Source organism: Chenopodium album, chromosome 5 (genome assembly GCF_948465745.1).
Source record: "Chenopodium album chromosome 5, dcCheAlbu1.1, whole genome shotgun sequence".
NCBI lineage: Eukaryota > Viridiplantae > Streptophyta > Magnoliopsida > Caryophyllales > Amaranthaceae > Chenopodium > Chenopodium album.
The window spans coordinates 10,983,586-11,002,966 of NC_137838.1; the positions used below are offsets into that span (position 1 = coordinate 10,983,586).

The following is a 19,381-nucleotide window of genomic DNA, read 5'->3' on the forward strand; positions in this document are numbered from 1 at the left end:
TTTTTTTTTCTTTGAAAGATTGATTGATTTTGTCTTGAATAAAATATTACTTCCTATGTAAGGTTCAAACCCATGACCCTAAGATTAATAACCATAGACTTATCCACTAATCTATGTCTTATTATATTATTTTAAACATTGATTAAACTCATAATAGTGACTGATGGAGTCACATGTATTGGTGAAATGGTATTAACAGTTATAGGTTTGGTTAATAATTATGACTCCAAGGTTAAAATAACACTAAAAGTTACTCCCACCACATAATAATGAACTTGTTTGACGTTTTTTACTCTTTATATACAAACTTTGACCACAGTTTTTTTTTAATAACGTATTAAAATCAGATTTTATCGTGAAATATATTGTCAAATACGGAGTAATAGTAAGCACCTAATGTAGATATTTGACTTCCACTCCTAAAAAACAAGTTTTATCATAAAATATATCGTCAAACAATATCTACTTTATATATACTCGTGTATATTTGGTGTTTTTTTTTTTTTTTTTTTTTTTTTTATAACTAATAGTAAGCACCTGATGTTAACCACAACAAAAGATTGGTAAAATATTAGAAGTCACAAACAATAGCAGAAGAGGCCAAGCCAGTCCCAGTTCCACACTATTACACTAATGCCCCTCTGCTGAAACTCCATAACATTACAAAATAAAATTTCTTTTTAAAGCCACTGCAAACCTCCCATACAAGCTCTGGTCTGCATCAAGAACAAAAAGAAATCCACTTTGCGATCACCACTGCAGCACAGTATGGTGATTCGGGGACTGATTTGATAAATAAACTCTGCAGCTGCATCAACCAGCTGCTTTCGTGTTAATTTGCAATATTGATGCTAGTTTACAAAGCATACAATACTTAAATTTACATAACCACACGTGGGTTTGCCTCCCGATATATTGAATTTTGGTAATTGGCACATCACTTGTATCCTTTGGCTACTGGATATATTATTTCATTGCCAAAAAGATGAATATTTACAAGGCTGCCATTGTATCACAAACATCTCAAAAAGATATCCAAGAAGACCATAGCTTTAAGTAGAGTATCAAACAAGAAGAAAGTACTGAATACTGAGCTGCTAATAAAACCAAATATATAAGCAATTAAGCACTGCAACGATGATGGTTTTGTGAAACCGGACTGGACCAGACCAGATAACCCATATAAAGTGCCTGCCTAGACACCAGATACTCGGAAGTACTGAGTTAAACTACAACCCCAGAAGAAGATCAAGCAACTGCTACACAAACAGAACACACTACAGCAACTGAACACAATATCATCAGATCTGCAACATAATCCCGAACACATATATGCAGCTAGTATAGCACGGAATTATAACCTCCATCTTCTCCATTGGGAAAGTTGTGCAGTAGAAAGTTCTCTAAGCAGTCTGCAAGACTTCATGGCGGCTCAATGTCGGGAAAATTTGGACCAGAAGTAAACCAAGAAAAGACAAAATAATGCAAAAAGAACAACGTGCAGTACATGGTTAGAACCACTTTGCACAATGCTGCTGTTTAATCTCCTCATGTTGTTCTTCAAACTAGCTTGAACTTGGATAAGGGTCATTTGCTGTACCATACAAAAACACATATCACAAGAAGCACGGTAATACATATTGCTAAACAGTCAAAATATACAAAGAATCATAGCAAACAAGTAGCCACATAAAGCAATCACGTAATGACTATAAATATAAATTGCAAAAGTTTACAGATCCAAATTATCATGAGTTTATTTCTATACACGGAAAGGTGCACCACTTCTAAGATTGTTAAGAAAGTCAAATATCATGAGCAGTCATTGGTACAAATATAATTAGCTCCAAAACAAGGTGTTAATAATGAGTAGTCATATACAAGTATCAACAATAGATCACATCAACATTAGCGAAATCCTGTTCTCGATGGACATTTCAGGTAAAGACAAGAAGTTCCAAGAAAAAGGGAGGGAGAAAAGGTGGAGCGTTATTAGGTTTATCAGGGAAAAAAAAAACCTTATGGAAACTCAACACAAAGACAATAGTGAACAGTTTAGCATGGCATCCTCAGAAGGGATGAATAAAAACAGCTCAGACCAGAATATGATGTCAATATATATTCAATTGATAATCCTAATCTCAAACTAATTATGCAGTTAAACCCTTCAAGGAAAAGAATTTCTTACAACACTAATGCCAATGATTATGTCTGGCGAAGTAATTAGTAATGTGCCCAAAAGAGCCAAGTAGTAATATCATAGCAAAACACAAATTAATTCAAAACATTTGATCAAGGGTAAACTGCTTAAGATATGGAAGATTGTGCTGATGCATTACCAGCTGATCCATAAAATCACTCTGAAACTTCGCCTCTGAGTTAATCTCTTGCGCTACCTGCATCAACATCATGCATCAAAGACCAATACCACGAACCAAATGAAAAGATACCAGAAAGCGATGAACAGAACAAATTGACAGAAAATGACCCAAAACATGCAAAGTCCTGCCGAAATGTTTCTTGTAAAATCCATACATTGGTATCCAGCAAGGTTCAAACAAAGTCACAGGAACGTATAAATTAAATTTTATTAATTCCATCTTTCTTTTACAATCAATCATATGGGGCAAAATCAACACACATTACATGTCAAGTTCCTTTCAACAAATTCGGGTTTTGCTATATTTCCCAAAATGTTACACGAATTAATCATGACAAAATCACGCGTCCATGAGTCCATCAGTATCATTTAGTTTCTTAAACTAATCCCAAATAGTAGCCCTATAAATTTCTCAACTTCCATATTAAAATAGCATTTAACACTGAGAAATTCAACATTGACAAAATCAAATTCAAGAACTAAAATTATCAAATAAGAAACCTTGATAATAGAAAGAATGAAAAAGCTGAATTACATGTCTGAGCTTGTGAACTTGAGATCTAAGCCCTGTAATTTCATCATCAAGGTCAGCATGCATTGGATCAACAATTCGCACTTGTACTTCATCTGAATTACCCACTTGCCGAGTACTCAACCCATCACTGCACCCCCCAAAAAAAAAAACAAAAAAAAAAAAAAAAAAAAAAAAAAAAAAAAAAACCCAAATTAGAAATTCAATCAATAGAAATGATTCAATTGAAAACCAAGAAAATATTAAAATTTGAATTAATGATCATAATTACCTTGATCTAAAGGGGACAGCACCACCTCTTGTTGCCATGGAATATGCAATCAAAGTGATAAAAAGATGAAAATTTAGGGTTTTTTATCAAATCTTTGAATTTAATAAAGGGTAATTGGGATAATTTGGTGGTAATTTCATATGATTAGAGATGAAATTGAGGAAATGAAGAATTGGGAAGTGGGTAAATTTGCAGGTGTTCCCAAAGGAGGAGGAGATGAAGAGGGGTTAAAGAGACCGGGAAGTTCAGAGAACAGGGATATTCAAAACCATAGGTTATGTGATTTGACTCGATTATCGAAATGATAATGATTTACTTAGATAATGCTTTAAAACTTCCAAATTCTTCAATTGTGCTAGATTCTTCAACATATTCCATGTATTATCCACATAAGCATGTTAAGCAAAAAATAATAATTTTATTGGGATCGATTGAACACAAATTAGCTAATTGATGAAATAGCTAGCGGTTTAGCATAATGAATTGTCAATTGAATCAATAAAATTATCATGAAATAATAGTTTATTGTAGAGCCATTAGAATTTTAGTCGATTTCATTTGCTGATGTGGACAATATGTGAGGATTTTCCTTGAACCAAAACATACTTGAAAACTTTGATATGTTTAAGCATTATCTAGGGAAATGTCCTAAAAAATTGAATCAGGTTATAGTAGATAATTAAGGATGTAGATTTAAAAATAATAATAATAATAATAATAATAATAATAATAATAATAATAATAATAATAATAATAAAAAGAATTAACTTCTCGACAATGGCTAGAGAGAGGGCACTACTTGAAGCTTCTGTGTTTAAATTTAAGAAGACAAATCTAAAATTAAGGTGAGACCTCAAAACCAAAGTATTTAACGTCATTATTGAGAATTGAAATTGATAGATGGACTACCTCCAAGGCTCCAATAAATATGAGAAAGGGTTATACCAGTATAGGAACTCTTAGTTTGAATCAAATTACAAATCACAGCTGTACAATCTCGATTGAGAGAATTGATACAAATCAGATAATTTATCGCATTTGAAAACTTCTAAGTCATAATATAGAAAGAATCATGCAAATAACTAACCTAGGTTAAAATACAATAATCCACCTCAAAAAAAAAAAGAAATTATAAGTCAAGCCCTAGTCTTTGCCATGACAGTGATGATGAAATCTGATCTATCTGTTCTTGCAAGTCACTTGTAAAAAAAAGTAGAAAAGAGAAAATATGTCAACATTAGGTTAAACAACTATTAATGCAATAATTACCCTTAAAGATTATATAATGGATCTATGTACTTTAAAGCCATTAACAAATTGTTTTAAGGTGTTGTAACGGATGTGAGAAAGAACAAATTAATGAATGCAAAACAAATAAAAGCACACACATATTTACGTGGTTCACCAACAATGTGTTGGCTACGTCCACGGACAAGCGAGAGAAAAGCTTTATTGATCTTGAGGAATTTCCAGATTACAGATTGATAATGTCAATTATCAATAATAGACTAAGCTATGAATAAACCCTAACTAGGAATATATATAGCTTCCCCAAATAAGATAGATTAGTGCATAAAAACGGTCCATAAAACCCTAATAAATCGTGTGGGTTCCACCGCGCACAAACGGAGAGCTCTCGCTCGACCATCGAGCGAGCTATCGATCGGACCCCAGCTGAGCTATCGCTCGGACCCCAGCCGAGCTATCGCTCATGGTCGAGCGAGCTATCGATCGGACCCCAGCCGAGCTATCGCTCATGGTCGAGCGAGCTATCGCTTGACCCCTATCTCACCTTCGACCTTCGCGAGCTACCGAGCGAGATATCGCTCGACCTAGTCGAACCAAGCTGTCTTCGTGAGCTATAGCTCACTCGCATAGGAGCTATAGCTCCAATTTCGTCGCAACTCCATATGCTTCCGAAACTACCAAGATACCTCTTGAGCTATAACTCGCTGCTCCTAAACCCAAATTCAAGGCATATTTCAACATAAGGTTTCAAAGCTAGACAAAAGCCAGAGAATAAGAAAGAGTGAACGTATTAGCAATATACTTCCTTCGTTTTTATTTACATGCAATAAGCCATTTTGACACGCACTTTAAGAAAGATGTTAGATTAGGGAAACAAACATTTTAATTGAAATAAATTTTCCGCCAATAAGAAAAAATGTTAAGTAGTTAAGGTTAAAGATGAAGGATAATTTTGTAGCACGTCATTTATCTTTCAATTCTTAGCAACCATTCTTTATTGGACAAGTGTCACAATTACATGCATTGTCCATAATTCTCAGTGGGCATGACCATGACCATGACCTGGTAATGGGCCATTTCTCCCAAAAAATACTTCATATTATTATTTTAAGCTTTTTTTTTCTCTCTCTTCATTACCACCTAAAATGGGCAACCAATGGCCATACTCGAAATACATACGGAGTGATATCATCCATACAATGATTAACCCATACTTATTCAACACAGAAAGACACTATTCTAGTTAAATGATGTGCTACAAAATTATCCTCCATGGGTTCAATTAGCTTCATGTCCAATCGTAACCTCCTACTCCTCGACTCGACTCGACTCCTCGTACTAGAAGAACTAGGCTCGAGTATTCCTACTGTCGTTAGTTTAGGTTTTTTATGCAATAAAGAAAGAAGAGTAGAGTATCCTTTGATTTAACGTTCACTTTCCCTCATTTATATTGCGAACGAATTTTCTCTCTTCCTTCTTCCCTCGCTTGTAGCCGCCGTGCGAACACTCACACAGTCTCCACCATTTTTCTCTGGTAATCTCTCTCCTCTTTCTCTCTCTTCTTTCTCTCTCTTACCTCTTTCTTCTCTACTACTCCGCCATTGTTAATCATGCTACAATTCAATCTTCTCTCTCAATCTATCTCCCCTGTTTAATTTTGAATTTCATTCTTGTCAATTTTCATCTTAATTGTTTTGATTTTGTGATTGTTTGTTGTTTGATTGTTTTTACTTGCATTTGTTGTTTTTGTATCATTGAATTGGAATTGAAATTGAAATTGTGATTGAATTTTGTATTTAGGTTTGTGATCTTGTTGAATTGGAACACCAAAACATGCAAATTTGATTCAAGAATTTCGGATTTTTTGGGTGTTTTGTTTGTAATTGTTGTGATTTTGGGGTAGAAAAGTGATGCAATTGTTGTAAGAATAATAATCATAATGAGTGTCCTAGCTCGGGAGAAATCGAGGGGTTTTGTGAGGATGCCGAGTAAGAGTTTGAGGTGTATGAGCTATGAGGATACTCTGCGTGAAATGGAGGCTTTTTTGGATGGGAAACTTGAGAATCCGCAAACTAGTCGTGGCGAAGTTTATGCCGATATAACTGAACCTATGAACTCGAATGCTGCCGTTAGGCTGCCTGATAGTGAGGATCCTGATGCTACTGAGAATTCTAGCTCTTTTGGTGATACTACTTCGAGAAGTGACAATGTTTCGGGAACTAGTGATGCTGAAGTGGAGTCGGAATTTCGTGTTGATACTGGTTTTGCTGATACATTGGACAGTTATACTAATGTTTTTCCCATGAGGTTGGTTTTTCTTGGATTTGTTGAACATCAATTTTACTTTTCTAGTAATGTTGTCTTATACTTCACTTGTTCTGTTCTTATTGCAACTTCTGGACTATTATGCTAATCAATCACTTTCCTTTGGCCATCTTCAATTCACCATCTATTGTATTTTGTATGTAATGAAAAACTTCATCATAGGAGATCTTGTTAGATTTGTCTCAATATAAACTTTCTAAATTTTAAGTGTCTATATTTGTAAATAAAAGATAGTTAAGGATATTAATAGTATAAGTTGTGCATTGGCACATGTGAAACTCCAAATGTTGCAATTTGAATGGAATGAAGGAACTACTAAGGTTATCTTGCAAGAAGTATTAAGATGATTGACTTTATTTTCATTTTGTTCAAACTCGGGGTACTTTGGGGCCTAGTGTCCAAGTGTCCTCTTTTAGCTGTTTTGTGAAAATATTTCATAATCTTGGTCCAAATTGAAGTTTCCAAGTATCCTATCCAAGTCTGGGAGTCATAAATCCAACAAGGGTACTTAAGGTGAAATGAAAAGTCCAAGTAATATTGATTTCTTTTGCTACAACATTTCAGGAAAAGAAGATTGACACCTCATTGGAGGAATTTTGTACGCCCAATTATGTGGAGATGCAAATGGGCCGAACTAAGGATAAAGGAGTTGGAGTCTCAAGCCTTAAAATACTCCCGTGAGCTAGAAGCAAATGAACAAACAAAAATGTTGGAACTACATCAATATACATCAGACTTTTGTTCGAGATCGTTTCCATTTTTCAACCATTCAGACAAGAAGAAACCCATGAAAAGAAGAAAACGGAAACTTGTGGAGAATGTGACTGATATCTCATCTTATATGTCTCATCACCAGCTTTTCTCATATTTAGGTATACATTTTCTCTTGTGGTTATAGTTGTATTATGTATACAATTTTAAAGATATAATTCCACACGATCACTCAGTGAGCACCCTTTATTTATCATGATGGTATTTGGTCTAATGCAGAAAATAAGAAGTCTGATCAAGATGGTATATCAGCTGCTGACGACGATGTTAATCTAGGTAAGAATTTCTATTTCAGTTAAGATGTGAGTGCCATACTGCCATCAAGATTTGACATTATGCTGTTTCTCCCATTCTAACTTATAATGAGCTTGCATAACTTTAATTTTGTCTGGTTAAAATTCAAAGAATATAAAATTCAAGGCGCTATATGAGTAAAGAAGTCTATTAAGGGGATATGCTCATTACGAGGAAGATTACTTTTATCTGGATATTCTCAAGTTTTTTCATATTGTTGAATCTATCTGGAAGATTATCGTTTTTTATTGACTAATCAGCAATATCATTCTTATTGTTAAAATATTTGAAATCAATCTATGTTAAGACAATTAAGATGTAAGAACTATGCTGTAGTTTTACCACCCTTTTGTGCTTCTCGTTCCTTCTTTAGGGAGAAAGGTTTTATAAGTAATCAAGTACAGTAGGTATTTTCTGTTAATGATCTTCCTTACCAAAATAAGTTTTATGTTAAATTGTTACGCTATAGTGCTATACAAACAAATGTTGCAGCATCAAGAGCCATGATTATATATGATTATGGCTAGCGTGTTATTGTCAAATAAGCATCAACAACAGGACAAGTTTCATTTTGTTGGTTAGGTGTTTTACTTCTAAGTAATTTTTATTTAATAGTAGGTGTACAGAAATCCTTGCTAGAATGCTTTGATCAAGTTTGTGCTTGCGAGTGTATATTTGGGGTAAAGGACTTAGGAAGTATACATGATCGTCCACAGAGTGAAGAAGCTGTTTTGTTTGTTCAGGTTGGTTACTAGGTTTTTTTTTTTTCTTGGTTTATTTCAGACTTTCAGACACCCACAATGTCAGAAACCCAAGCATGAGATTGTTCATTTTTTCATATATTTTTTATATGGCTTGTTTACTCATCAATTTTTGTTTTCCTGGGTAAATTAACAACACATCATGCTGCTCAATGCCTCCATCCGTCGGGATGGGGGCTCTTCGTTCTACATATTACAAATAGCTTAGATCTTATATTCATATCAAAGATTCAAGATCTTAATGCTAGTATAAATTTTTATAGGCAAAAAGGGATGTAGTAATAATATCTAATATGTGCTTAGGTTTTGATTGTTAGCAGAGTAAAAACTTAAAAACTGTGTGTGGCCAATTTAGAACTCTCCAAGTCAGTTTTAATCTAGATTTTTTTTCATGGCTTAAGCAAATTGGAGCATAAGTGAACACGAGGACCATAAAACTTAGTGTAGCAAGTCAGCTTCAAAGTTAGGATTGAACTAAAGCCTTAAATACTCTTTTGCTCCACTGCTTTAGAACAATCCTTATTTAAGTTATGACTAATCTCATAATAGCCTTATTTAAGTTATGACTAATCTCATAATTTTTATTTTAAAATAAAAGATACGGCAACTTGTATTGCAATAGCATTGAAAAGTATTTACTTTTAAGAGAGAATAAAAACAAGGGAATTTTATGTGAAAACTTAATTACTCAAGAGTTGAATTAATGTTTTTCCTTTTATTTTTACATGTATTACTTTGACTTATGCATTATTCACATACTCTACTTTGACTAGCTTTGACAATTATAGATTTATAGTAAAGGAAAATATGGCCATGTGGAATATGGTTAGATTTGCCATGAATTATACTTTTCATAATATCATATTTGTTAATTTTTACTTGTAATTAAAGATGTTTATGATTGAGGTAATGCATTGCAAGCATGAAATGAGAAGTGTTGCAAGTTAAAAGGTTTAGTGAGGAAGTCTAATAGAAAAATTAATTCTGGCATGATGTATTTGCAGGTTTACATTTATATGAGCTGTCTTTTTGTGTGCTTGCATGACTTATGTCTTGTTTATTTTTGTGATAGTTTTGCCTTTTTCCTTCGTCATTTGAGTGTTTTATTTTGGTAGTAGAAATCTCCTATACTGTGGCGAAAACCGTGACACATGTTGCAATGCTTGAATTGATCAATCCAGGAGGCAATAATTTTGCAGAAGCCAGTTTTGTGGCCTTTGCTACTCACTGACATATATCGGTTGACTTGCCATTTTGCCAAATATATTAGGTGAAGAGCATAATATATCTTCATTTTAGAATACAATAAATCAAATAAAAAAATTTGTTAAGATTGACTTCTACATTGTGGTGGGAAGTCATGGGAACAATGTAAAGCTGAATTATAAAATGAGATATGGGAATGTTAATGAAAATGGAACTAAAATAAAGCTGAGGCATAACTATCCCTAATTACCAAACCGTATTTGTAGAGCCCTTGAAGCATAGATTTCTTGACAATACCTGTATTTCTCTCGAAGATTGTCACTTTCAAGAATGTAGTATTCTTCAATTTTGAGAGTTGCCACTGTGGTTGGTGATTCGAAAAACAGAAGAATAAAATCTATATTCTATACATATTGATGATTAGAAGATGAATTGTTTGAATCACATATACTTCCTCAAATCTTTATTAGTGAAACTATTTACTAACTTTACTTTGACTAGATTTTGTGGTTTATAATTAAAAATAACAGTCATGCGGAATCTTGTTCAAATCGACTTATTGTGTATTTACAAAAAATCAACTTTTAAAATTTATTTTTACATCTTGATAATTATAGATATTAATGGTTTAATTTATGCATTGGCAAATGTGATAAAAGAAATATGTCAACTAAAAAAGAATAGAGGAAGCATAAAGTAATTACGTAGTATAAATATATATTAAAGGGAAATTGGAAGGGGAAGGGGATGTAAAACTGAAAAGAGGAAGAGGAGAAGATGGGAGGTGTAAAAATTACGGAGTATTAAACAAAGAAAAAATATGGTCATTGCATGAAAAGAATGCCATGTGTCATTAGGTTTAGCGTTATAGACTTGGTATAGGTATATTTCTTTTTTTTCGTCCTTGTAGCTAGTTGGGAGTTGAGGTGAGTGAGGATGGATGTGAATATGAAAGAGATTTGGTAAATCAATAAGAATACGTGTGTTGACTTACTTAACAAAGCTGCTACTGCCTACTCAAGTACTCATGATGTCTTTTCTCAGCATTCTGAGATGACTGAGGCTTCTCATGTTTTCAGTGCTAGATTTCTAGGCAGTTCAAGGATTCTTAATTCAAAGATCATGTCTTCCTTGTTGCGGGAGTACTGCTATTTTTGGGTTATAAACGTGGGTAACAAGTTAGGAAACCTTTTGGCTGTCATGCTGTGGATATTCCTTCTTTTGTGAGTTGTACTTTGTGCCTTGGTGATTCTCAGCACATGGCCCTCTTTTGATGAGCATGCATTATTTGTGTTCTGTCTTTTTGCCCCATGTCGTGGCAGCAAAATTACTTTCATTTCATGCAATACAAGGAGTAAATACAAAATTACTATGAGTGGCTTGCAAGCTGTGCTGTCTTTCTTTCTAAGCTTCTCAAGTTTTTATTTATTTTTCACGCAGAATAGTCTAATGTTTGTGGCTAGTGATGCTCTCCTGATATCTATTCATAGTTTGTTTATGCTACTGGAGTTGAATTGTGAAAGGCAGAATTTCCCCAGGGTCCATTTTCTGTCATGATGATAGCTGTATTTCTATCCTAGTGCCAATAAAACTCAGGTCAGAGAGAATACAAAAGTATCTAGCTAGGTGTCAACCTTGCATGTTAGAAAACGTTAATAGGAGTAAAAGACTAGCACTAAGTAACCAAGAAAGCTGTAAGGCAAATGAATCTGTAAGCGGTGGCATAGTGAATATATTAACACTGGTACATTCCAATTGGCTTTTCACTTGTATTTGGTGAATATGATGTGCAGCTTTGATTGTACATTTCTGGTTTGTGTAATGAACAACTTATTTTAATAAGTTTCTTCTTACACATTACCGTTGATTATCTTTGTGATAGCAATCATCATATAATTTTGTGTTGATGTTTTATTTTAGGAAGGAAATATAATTGTACTTTCTTATGATGCTGCTTTCAGATGTATGTCCTAAGAATGAAGAATTCAGCATGGATGATGATTGGTTAAAAGATGGGGAGGATTCCATAGAACAGATTCTTCGACAGATTGAAACAGTGCAATCCAAAGTTCAGAGGCTTAGAACCCATTTTGATACGGTGATGTTAAAAAATGGTGTGAAATTCTCCTCTTCAGAAAACCTAAGTCTTCTTGCACCTTACGATGCTCAGACAAGTGCTGCACAAAGCCCTGCCTTCTCCGCTGGCGATGGAGATAATTTGTCTATTGGGGGCATTGAAATCCCTCATGACATAACAGACTTTGAAATTGGTGATCTGGACTTGCCTGAGAGTTTGGTCTCTGATTATGGAGTTGGTACTCAGATTCCTGATATTATAGAAAGCACAGTAGGGTTACTTTCTGCAGCAAATGTTCCTATACATCAGCCACAGACATTAGAGTCAGGTGAAAATGTAAGGTTTCTTTCATACCTTGTCTAGTGCGTAAAAAGTTGATTTTGCGGAAACACTACATGTATGTGACTGAAGCTTTTTTTACTCCTTTAAAAAACTTCAATTTTTTTGCCCCTCCCTCCCCTCTTCTGGGTTTCAGACTTTAATCTCAAATCCTTAAATTTGATACTTCATGCTGTTGATCTGCAGATTTTGGATGATACACATATACAGAACAGAGCAATGCAAGATGGGCACATGTCTTCTGGAGTTATTGACAAATCGATAGATGAGTATAATAATCTAGAAAATAAAGAGCAGCATATTTCAAGTCTCGGAGCTGGCAATGGATTAGCGCCTGATTCCGGGACTGTGGATGCTGCGATTCAGGAAAAAACAACATTAAAGTCTTGTTTGACTTCTAAGATTAAGAGAAAGCGGGGTGAGCGCAAGGCTGGACCTGGAGGTTGGAGTTTGAGATCTGCAGGTGAGCCAGATAGCAACTGATGATTCTTTTTTCTTCTGATTACATTAAATCTAAGCAGATTTGGAAATGGCTGGGGTGCTGATAACTGATACATTGCAGTGTCCTTTTTGAGGGAGTAGTCCTGGTTTACAGCTCCAAGCAATATGCAACAGCAGCTAATCTGTATAAATTTTGCCTGTTGGTGAGCTTACCTATTGCATATCATCTCTGTACTCTGCTGGTGATAATGGCGAAAAAGCTGTTTGATAGTCTAGGCTTGACTTTGTAGTTTATATCCATAATTTAGTGGCCAGTCATTGATTAAAGGCCTTGAAGCTCTTAACATGAGGATTTTGAATTAGACACAAGAAGAGGATGGCATCCTGAATATGTCTTGGCGCCTTGCTCATTGGTAAAAAGCGCATACTTTATTTTAGGATGCTTGCAAAAAAAAGTTGTCACCTTTTCTAAGAAAAGTAACGGTTTATGATTAAATTTCTCAATATGCCACCACTTGAATCATGCAATGTAGTTTGGTACTTTTGACAGTTATTAGAGCTGAAAATTCGCAATGTTCTAGCATAGCTAGATACCTAGTTTGATCTTGGTCTCTACAGCAAGCCATTCTCTGCTAGTAGAGATATTGATCTCGACGGAATCGCTTAATTGGGAGAGAGTGGTTTGAAATATGCACCTGAGGGCTGATTTACATATTAATTGTAGAGCATGTATAAATTTACTGATGATTTGGCAGATGTGTGCTCAATCTTCCCCTGTTTAAACATTCTTAAGAAAAATTTTGAACTATGAAATATATTAACTGTAGAGGAGCATGTCACAAGCATGTGTCACGTGGTTAGAGATTACAGCTTCCTTTGTAGATTTTTTGTGCTTTCACCTTTTGCCATTGAAATTTTACTCCTCTCATTTCTTTTTCTTTTTTATGTTCTTGTTTCGAAATCTTGTAACTAATCATAATTAGAGGGATATTAGGTTTTGTTTGATCCGTCTTGATGATTGCTTCAAGAATATTAGTTAAAGTGTATTACACATGTGTATTGTCCAAATAGGGACATAAAAAAGAAATGGAGGGACTTCTAACTATTTCATAGATGTTGCAATTACGAATATAATATATCTTTTAATATGGAAATTATTTATACAAGTATGTAGGTTAAGAATATTAAATATTTACAGAGAGATCTCAAAATGCTAAGTTTTTGCTGAAAGGTTGGGATATTGTAAAAATGGCATTGGTAGAGGTCTAATTTGAAAAAATATGGCATTTTATCAAGTTAGACATGACTTGACAATGTCATTGACTCATTGTGCATGTTGAGGCATTGAGATTGATCCCTAGTTCAAATTGGTGAAATATTTGAAAACAATGCAACACGATATGACATAACATGATAAAGTAAAGGAAATAGGTAAAATTTGGTGTACGTCTACAAGAATGAGTCAATGACATGACATAATGGTAAGTGGTATTGCCGTATTGGGACATTCCTTGGCTACCTTTTTTTAAGTTTCGACATTACAATGTTGCTAGTGGGCTTGGTCATGAGCCAAGGAGCTTGGTATGAAGCATGACCCAAACACAACCCACAACCATCTTTACCTATTAGTAATTTACCTATGAAAATCTTTAAACATATATTTTTTTCTCTTGAAGTCACCCTTCTCTGTTTATATTTGGAGAAAGTACTTAGCTGTTATTACATCTCATTAAATGTATGTATTGAACTATTGATGCATAACATTCAGAACACATCCAAATTACCAAGGGTACAATAAGGGCATATCTCTTACTATTTACCTATTTGGGTTAAAACCACAACTTGATATGCATGTCTGACGTAGAAATTATGCAGCTGCTCCCAATTCAGACACTCACCCTCAGATTCTATTAGCTTATCCTCATGCATTTCTGACATAAAGACTGATGCATTTTTAAAGCTGCTAAGGTGTGACTATAGATTGTTACTCATATCTTCCTATAAATTTTTTCTAGTACACCTCTTTTTTTTTTTTTTTTTTTTTTTTTTGGGTGTGTGTGGAAATTCTATGTAACATTAAATTGTTATATTGTGTTGAGCATTACATATTAATATTGGTAATTGTGTGTATATAATCCTAACTAGTGTTTAAAAAAAAAAAATCAAACTAGTGTGTGGCCCGAGCGTTGCACAGGTAGCTTCTTTACTTAAACCTCGCGATTATACGTATTTAATTTTTCGGTGTTTTTCTCCCCTTTTTTTAATTAGTCCTTGTGATTGACAGTTATATACATTACTTTCATATTTATAAAACAACCTGTCTTGTGTGCGGTCGGCCACACCGTGTGACCACTTAAGTAGCCCCTTTAAAGTTGATTAAGTAACCCTTATAATACCGACCGAGTAACCCCTATAACACTGACCGAATAACTCTATAACAATGACGAAATAACCCCCATCACACTAGCGAAGTAACCCCTATAGTGATTGACGACACTGTGTGGCTAGCCACATACAAGACTTTGTGTTTATAAAATAGTTGCTAATTGGATTAGGTAGTTAAATAGTCAATATTGTTTTTTTAGGTAAGTAAGAAGTAAACCCTACCTCTCATAAATCATTCTGACCAAAGTTAGCTAACAAGGCCCATTGGTAGTGTTATTAGGGACTTTAGGGTGGTGCATAGTGGGGAGGGAGGGAGGGAGGGTATTGGAATTCTCACCGCAAAGTAATCTATAATGTAATTTGATTCCACAATCTGCCGTAAAATGTTAACCTTTCCACTAGGTCAAGCATTGCTTAATATTCTCGAAAATATATATGTGGATAATATTTAGGAGTTAGGATTGTGTATAACATAATAAAACCTGTATAACAAAAATTGAGACCCTTGTTTGGAACTGTTTCTTAAAACTACTCCCAAGTTCTAACAGATAAATCGTTAAAGTGTTTTACTTCTTTATATCTTCATCTTTTGCTGAAGTTTGATTGGAAGGTTACCAGCTCCTTTCCCAAGTGGGTAATGATTTCTAGGGACTATTAAAATTTTAGTAAGGAAAAAAGCAAAAGGATCAAAATTAATGCAAACACTTGTTTTTCCCTTTTGACCAACAAAAAAGTACCAAAATTATGTTAAATTATTGGGTAATAGGTTAATCTTAATAGTTTTAGATTGAAGATAACAATATTTAGGAGGCAAAATGATTAAATTGGATGAACATGTTATGATAAACGGTCCAATCTCAAAGGTTAACAAAATTTCTTATTCAATACTATAGCTTTTTGCATGATTTCTGCTATAGTGCTACTAATGTAAATTAATATTGCATGAAATTCGGACATCGATCTTGACTTATCTTTTACAAAATATATATTAAGAGACTTTTGTAGCAAGTAAAAATTTAACCTTTTAATAATAATTTCAGAACAATACATAAAAATTACGATATTTTCATTCAATTGCTAGTTAAAGTAGTTTAATTTGTTTTTCCATTTGACGTTTTTGAACCTCCTAATTAGGTTTCATTTTATAGTATTCTATCATAGGGTCTGTTCACATTTACTTAATTTCAGTTCAGTTCAATTCAACTCCTAATTTTCTTGTCTCATAAATTATTCATTTCAACTCAGTTCAGTTCAGGTCCAATCAGTTCAGTTCAGCTTAGTTAAGTAAATGTGAACATACCCTTATATATGAGAATTATATTGTACGTTACATATACGAAGTAATTAACTAGCCAATGGTGGATACATGTTCTGCTAAGCGGGTGCACGACTGCACGCGCACAAACTCAAGCGAAAGCTATTTCACTCTATCTTACATTAATCACAAGTAATATTATAATTGTAATTAATAAGTGTTATTGGACCAACTCAATCAAAAGCTTAAGCTAATGGTGACAATAAGTGTACGTATATGATATTATATCATAAGAACTAAGAAGCATGTGAAGTATCAGCATGTAACAATATACTTGCCCCGTCATCATTTTAAAAATTGAATAAAGTCTAATCTACGTTTAAAAATTGAATAGAAAAACTGTCTAACAGAGAAAATAGAGGTTTATTATGAGAATTAATTAAAAACTGGTAAAGTAATAAGAAATAAATTATGGGCTTAACATCAACCAAAAAGTTGGTAGTAGCCCCTAGAACAACAATTTTTTTTAGGATCTTGATTGAAGGAGAAAGGAGATAAAAAAGAGAAGAGATATTATGATAAATCTATACTTAGTATTTAAAAACACAAACCAAAACTCAACTGCTATTTGTCGCTCCCATTTTACCAGGTAACGCTCCCTTTTTTTCTTGAAATTACCACTATGCCCTTTATGCAATATGGGTTATAAAAATGAACTTGTTCCCCATTTGGACACCATACATGAAACGGTACCCTTACTTCACGACATTGTTGTCCCGAGCTTCCCAAAATCGGTCCCCACGACCTTGCAACCAAATCGGTCCCCACGACCACCTAAAATTTCTATTTTCAAAAATCGTTAAATTTTCCGACGGGTCTTGGGTCATGGACGGCGAGTGGAACATACGTACGCCGGAGAATGCGTCGGATCATTCTGTAAGTATTTTTTTTTTTATTTTCGGTAAGTAGGACATCCGCCTAAAATTTCCGGATGTCCAAGGTACATCCGCCTAAAATTTCCGGATGTACCATGGAACATCCGGAAATTCCAAGCGGAAGTTGGGATCCGCCTAAAAAATCCGGATGTTCCATGGTACATCCGGAAATTTCAGGCGGATGTACCTAGGCACATCCGGAAATTTTAGGCGGATGTACCTAGGGACATCCGGAAATTTTAGGCGGATGTCCCAAATTTTTTTTTTTTTTTTTTTTTTTTTTTTTTTTTTTTTTAAATTGTTAAAGTACGTTTATCAACATATGTCTTGTGATTATTGTTGTGATTTAGTATTTGATAATTAATGTAATTTTGTTGTATTAATATGATTATTAGTAATATGTTTAATTATTATTATTATTATTATTATTAATATGTTGATATTATTGTTGTTGTTGTTGTTGATATTATTATTGTTGTTGTTGCTGTTATTTTTATTGTTGTTGTTGTTGTTGATTTTGTTATTATTAATTAGTAGAAATATAATTTTAATATTAATATTATTATTATTATTATTATTGTTGTTATTGTTATTATTATTATTATTTATTTATTTTTATTATTATTATTATTATTGTTTTTATTATTATTATTTTGACATAAAGCATGTTTTGTTTTAATTTGTATAGGATATGGAATCTGAGGAAGGCGGTGACGGTGTGAATTATAGTGGGAATTTTGTCACCGATACGTTTTTTCCTACATTTGACGATGCTGTTACATGGGCTGATGGTGTTTCCATAAAATTGGGATTTATATTGGTGAAATCGTCTTATAACAAAACCATTTATGGTCGGCCGTATCGGTATTTGCGATGTGATCGGTCACGAAGGAGCAAGCCGAGAGATTTGGAGAACGCGATACGGAAGGACACCAAAACCAAAGCTAATGGTTGTCCATTCTACATCAAGATATATTATGATGTCAGCACCGAAAGTTGGAAGATCATTGCGAAAAATGATCACACCGGGACACATAACCACCCAATGATTGTGTACCCAGAGGGACACCGTAAAGTGAGCGGATTGAGTCCGGGTGCAAAACAGGTTGTGCGGGACATGACAAAGTCCAAGGTTGCTCCCCGTAACATCATGTCCACTATTGCCGAGCAATTTCCTGATGATCATCCAAACATCCGACACATTTACAATTGCCGAAATGACTTCAGGATGGAGATGTCCGAAGGAAGAGGAGTTGTTCAGCAATTTCTTCATCTGGCGAGAGAGAGTAAATACATTTACTGGGTCACGAACGATGATCACAACGTTTTTCAACATGCATTTATGGTGCACCCGATCATGGTCAACATACTCCGCACATACCCACATGTCATAGGTATGGATTCTACTTACAAGACCAATCGATATAACATGCCTTTCTTTGAGGTAGTAGGCGTGACACCGACAAACCAGAATTTTCTAGTTGGATATGTTTTCATGCGCGACGAGTGCACGGCTAGCTATCGGTGGGTGTTGCAGAGATTAAGGGAGTTGATTGGGTTTGATATAGAGCCATCTGTATTTATTTCAGACCGTGATCTTGGGCTTTGTGCGGCTTTGAGAGAAGTCTTTCCAGGGACGTCACATTTACTCTGTCTATGGCACATCAACAGAGATGTGGAGGCTAAGGTGACGAAGATGTTTGGAAACAAGACGGTTGGTGTCAGTTTTAGAGCTGGGAGATGGTTCAAAATCGTGAATGCAACAACACAGGCGGAGTATGATCGTGCTCTAACTGCCATGCAAGTGAGGTGGGGAAAATATCCGGAAGTGATTCAGTATGTTCAGAGAACATGGCTTTGTCATAAGGAGAAATTTGTGAAATTTTGGACGAACCAGATTCTTCATTTTGGTAACACCACCAATTGCAGAGTTGAGAGCCAACATTCAGCAGTGAAAACTTGGTTTGAATCATCCACAGGTTAGTTGTATGATTTTATTAGTTGTTCTGGTTGTTACGTAATTGTAATTGCATTTCAATTTACTAATTGGAATCATTGGCAGGTGCTTTGGATACCGTATGGGCCCGAGTCCATTGTCATATCGGTAATCGCATCATAGAAATTCGTAATGAGTTGGAGGCATCAAGGTCTAAAATTGGTC

General features: G+C 34.4%; 3 protein-coding genes across 3 annotated transcripts in view; 1 reads left to right on the forward strand and 2 right to left on the reverse strand.

The window, feature by feature from the left end:
• LOC145631877 (eukaryotic translation initiation factor 2A-like) overlaps positions 1 to 17,105 on the reverse strand; it is a 156,547-nt gene extending 139,442 nt beyond the window's left edge. The window contains exon 1 of the mRNA XM_081684097.1: positions 17,095 to 17,105. The gene's annotated coding sequence lies outside the window, so the exon portion shown is untranslated. The remainder of the gene's footprint in view (positions 1 to 17,094) is intronic.
• Positions 1,096 to 3,549, reverse strand: LOC145631876 (bet1-like protein At4g14600). Its single transcript, XM_081684095.1, has 4 exons — positions 3,184 to 3,549; positions 2,916 to 3,042; positions 2,340 to 2,396; positions 1,096 to 1,594 (listed from the first exon to the last, which is right to left on the reverse strand). Exons 1-4 carry the CDS (start codon positions 3,219 to 3,221, stop codon positions 1,433 to 1,435), a joined length of 384 nt encoding a protein of 127 aa, XP_081540221.1. The 5' UTR covers positions 3,222 to 3,549; the 3' UTR covers positions 1,096 to 1,432.
• Positions 5,842 to 13,487, forward strand: LOC145630426 (uncharacterized). Its single transcript, XM_081682683.1, has 7 exons — positions 5,842 to 5,965; positions 6,232 to 6,738; positions 7,321 to 7,628; positions 7,747 to 7,803; positions 11,750 to 12,201; positions 12,391 to 12,667; positions 12,767 to 13,487. Exons 2-7 carry the CDS (start codon positions 6,371 to 6,373, stop codon positions 12,784 to 12,786), a joined length of 1,482 nt encoding a protein of 493 aa, XP_081538809.1. The 5' UTR covers positions 5,842 to 5,965; positions 6,232 to 6,370; the 3' UTR covers positions 12,787 to 13,487.
• Positions 17,106 to 19,381: the final 2,276 nt, after the last annotated feature.

Coding starts and splice junctions, on each gene's coding strand:
- LOC145630426 (XM_081682683.1), top strand. CDS start 6,371: ATGAGTGTCCTAGCTCGGGAGAAATCGAGGGGTTTTGTGAGGATGCCG. Junction 7,629..7,746: donor CCAGCTTTTCTCATATTTAG/GTATACATTTTC, acceptor GGTCTAATGCAG/AAAATAAGAAGTCTGATCAA. Junction 7,804..11,749: donor TGACGACGATGTTAATCTAG/GTAAGAATTTCT, acceptor TGCTGCTTTCAG/ATGTATGTCCTAAGAATGAA.
- LOC145631876 (XM_081684095.1), bottom strand. CDS start 3,221: ATGGCAACAAGAGGTGGTGCTGTCCCCTTTAGATCAAG. Junction 3,043..3,183: donor GCTGTCCCCTTTAGATCAAG/GTAATTATGATC, acceptor TGGGGGGTGCAG/TGATGGGTTGAGTACTCGGC. Junction 1,595..2,339: donor GTGATTTTATGGATCAGCTG/GTAATGCATCAG, acceptor TGTATGGTACAG/CAAATGACCCTTATCCAAGT.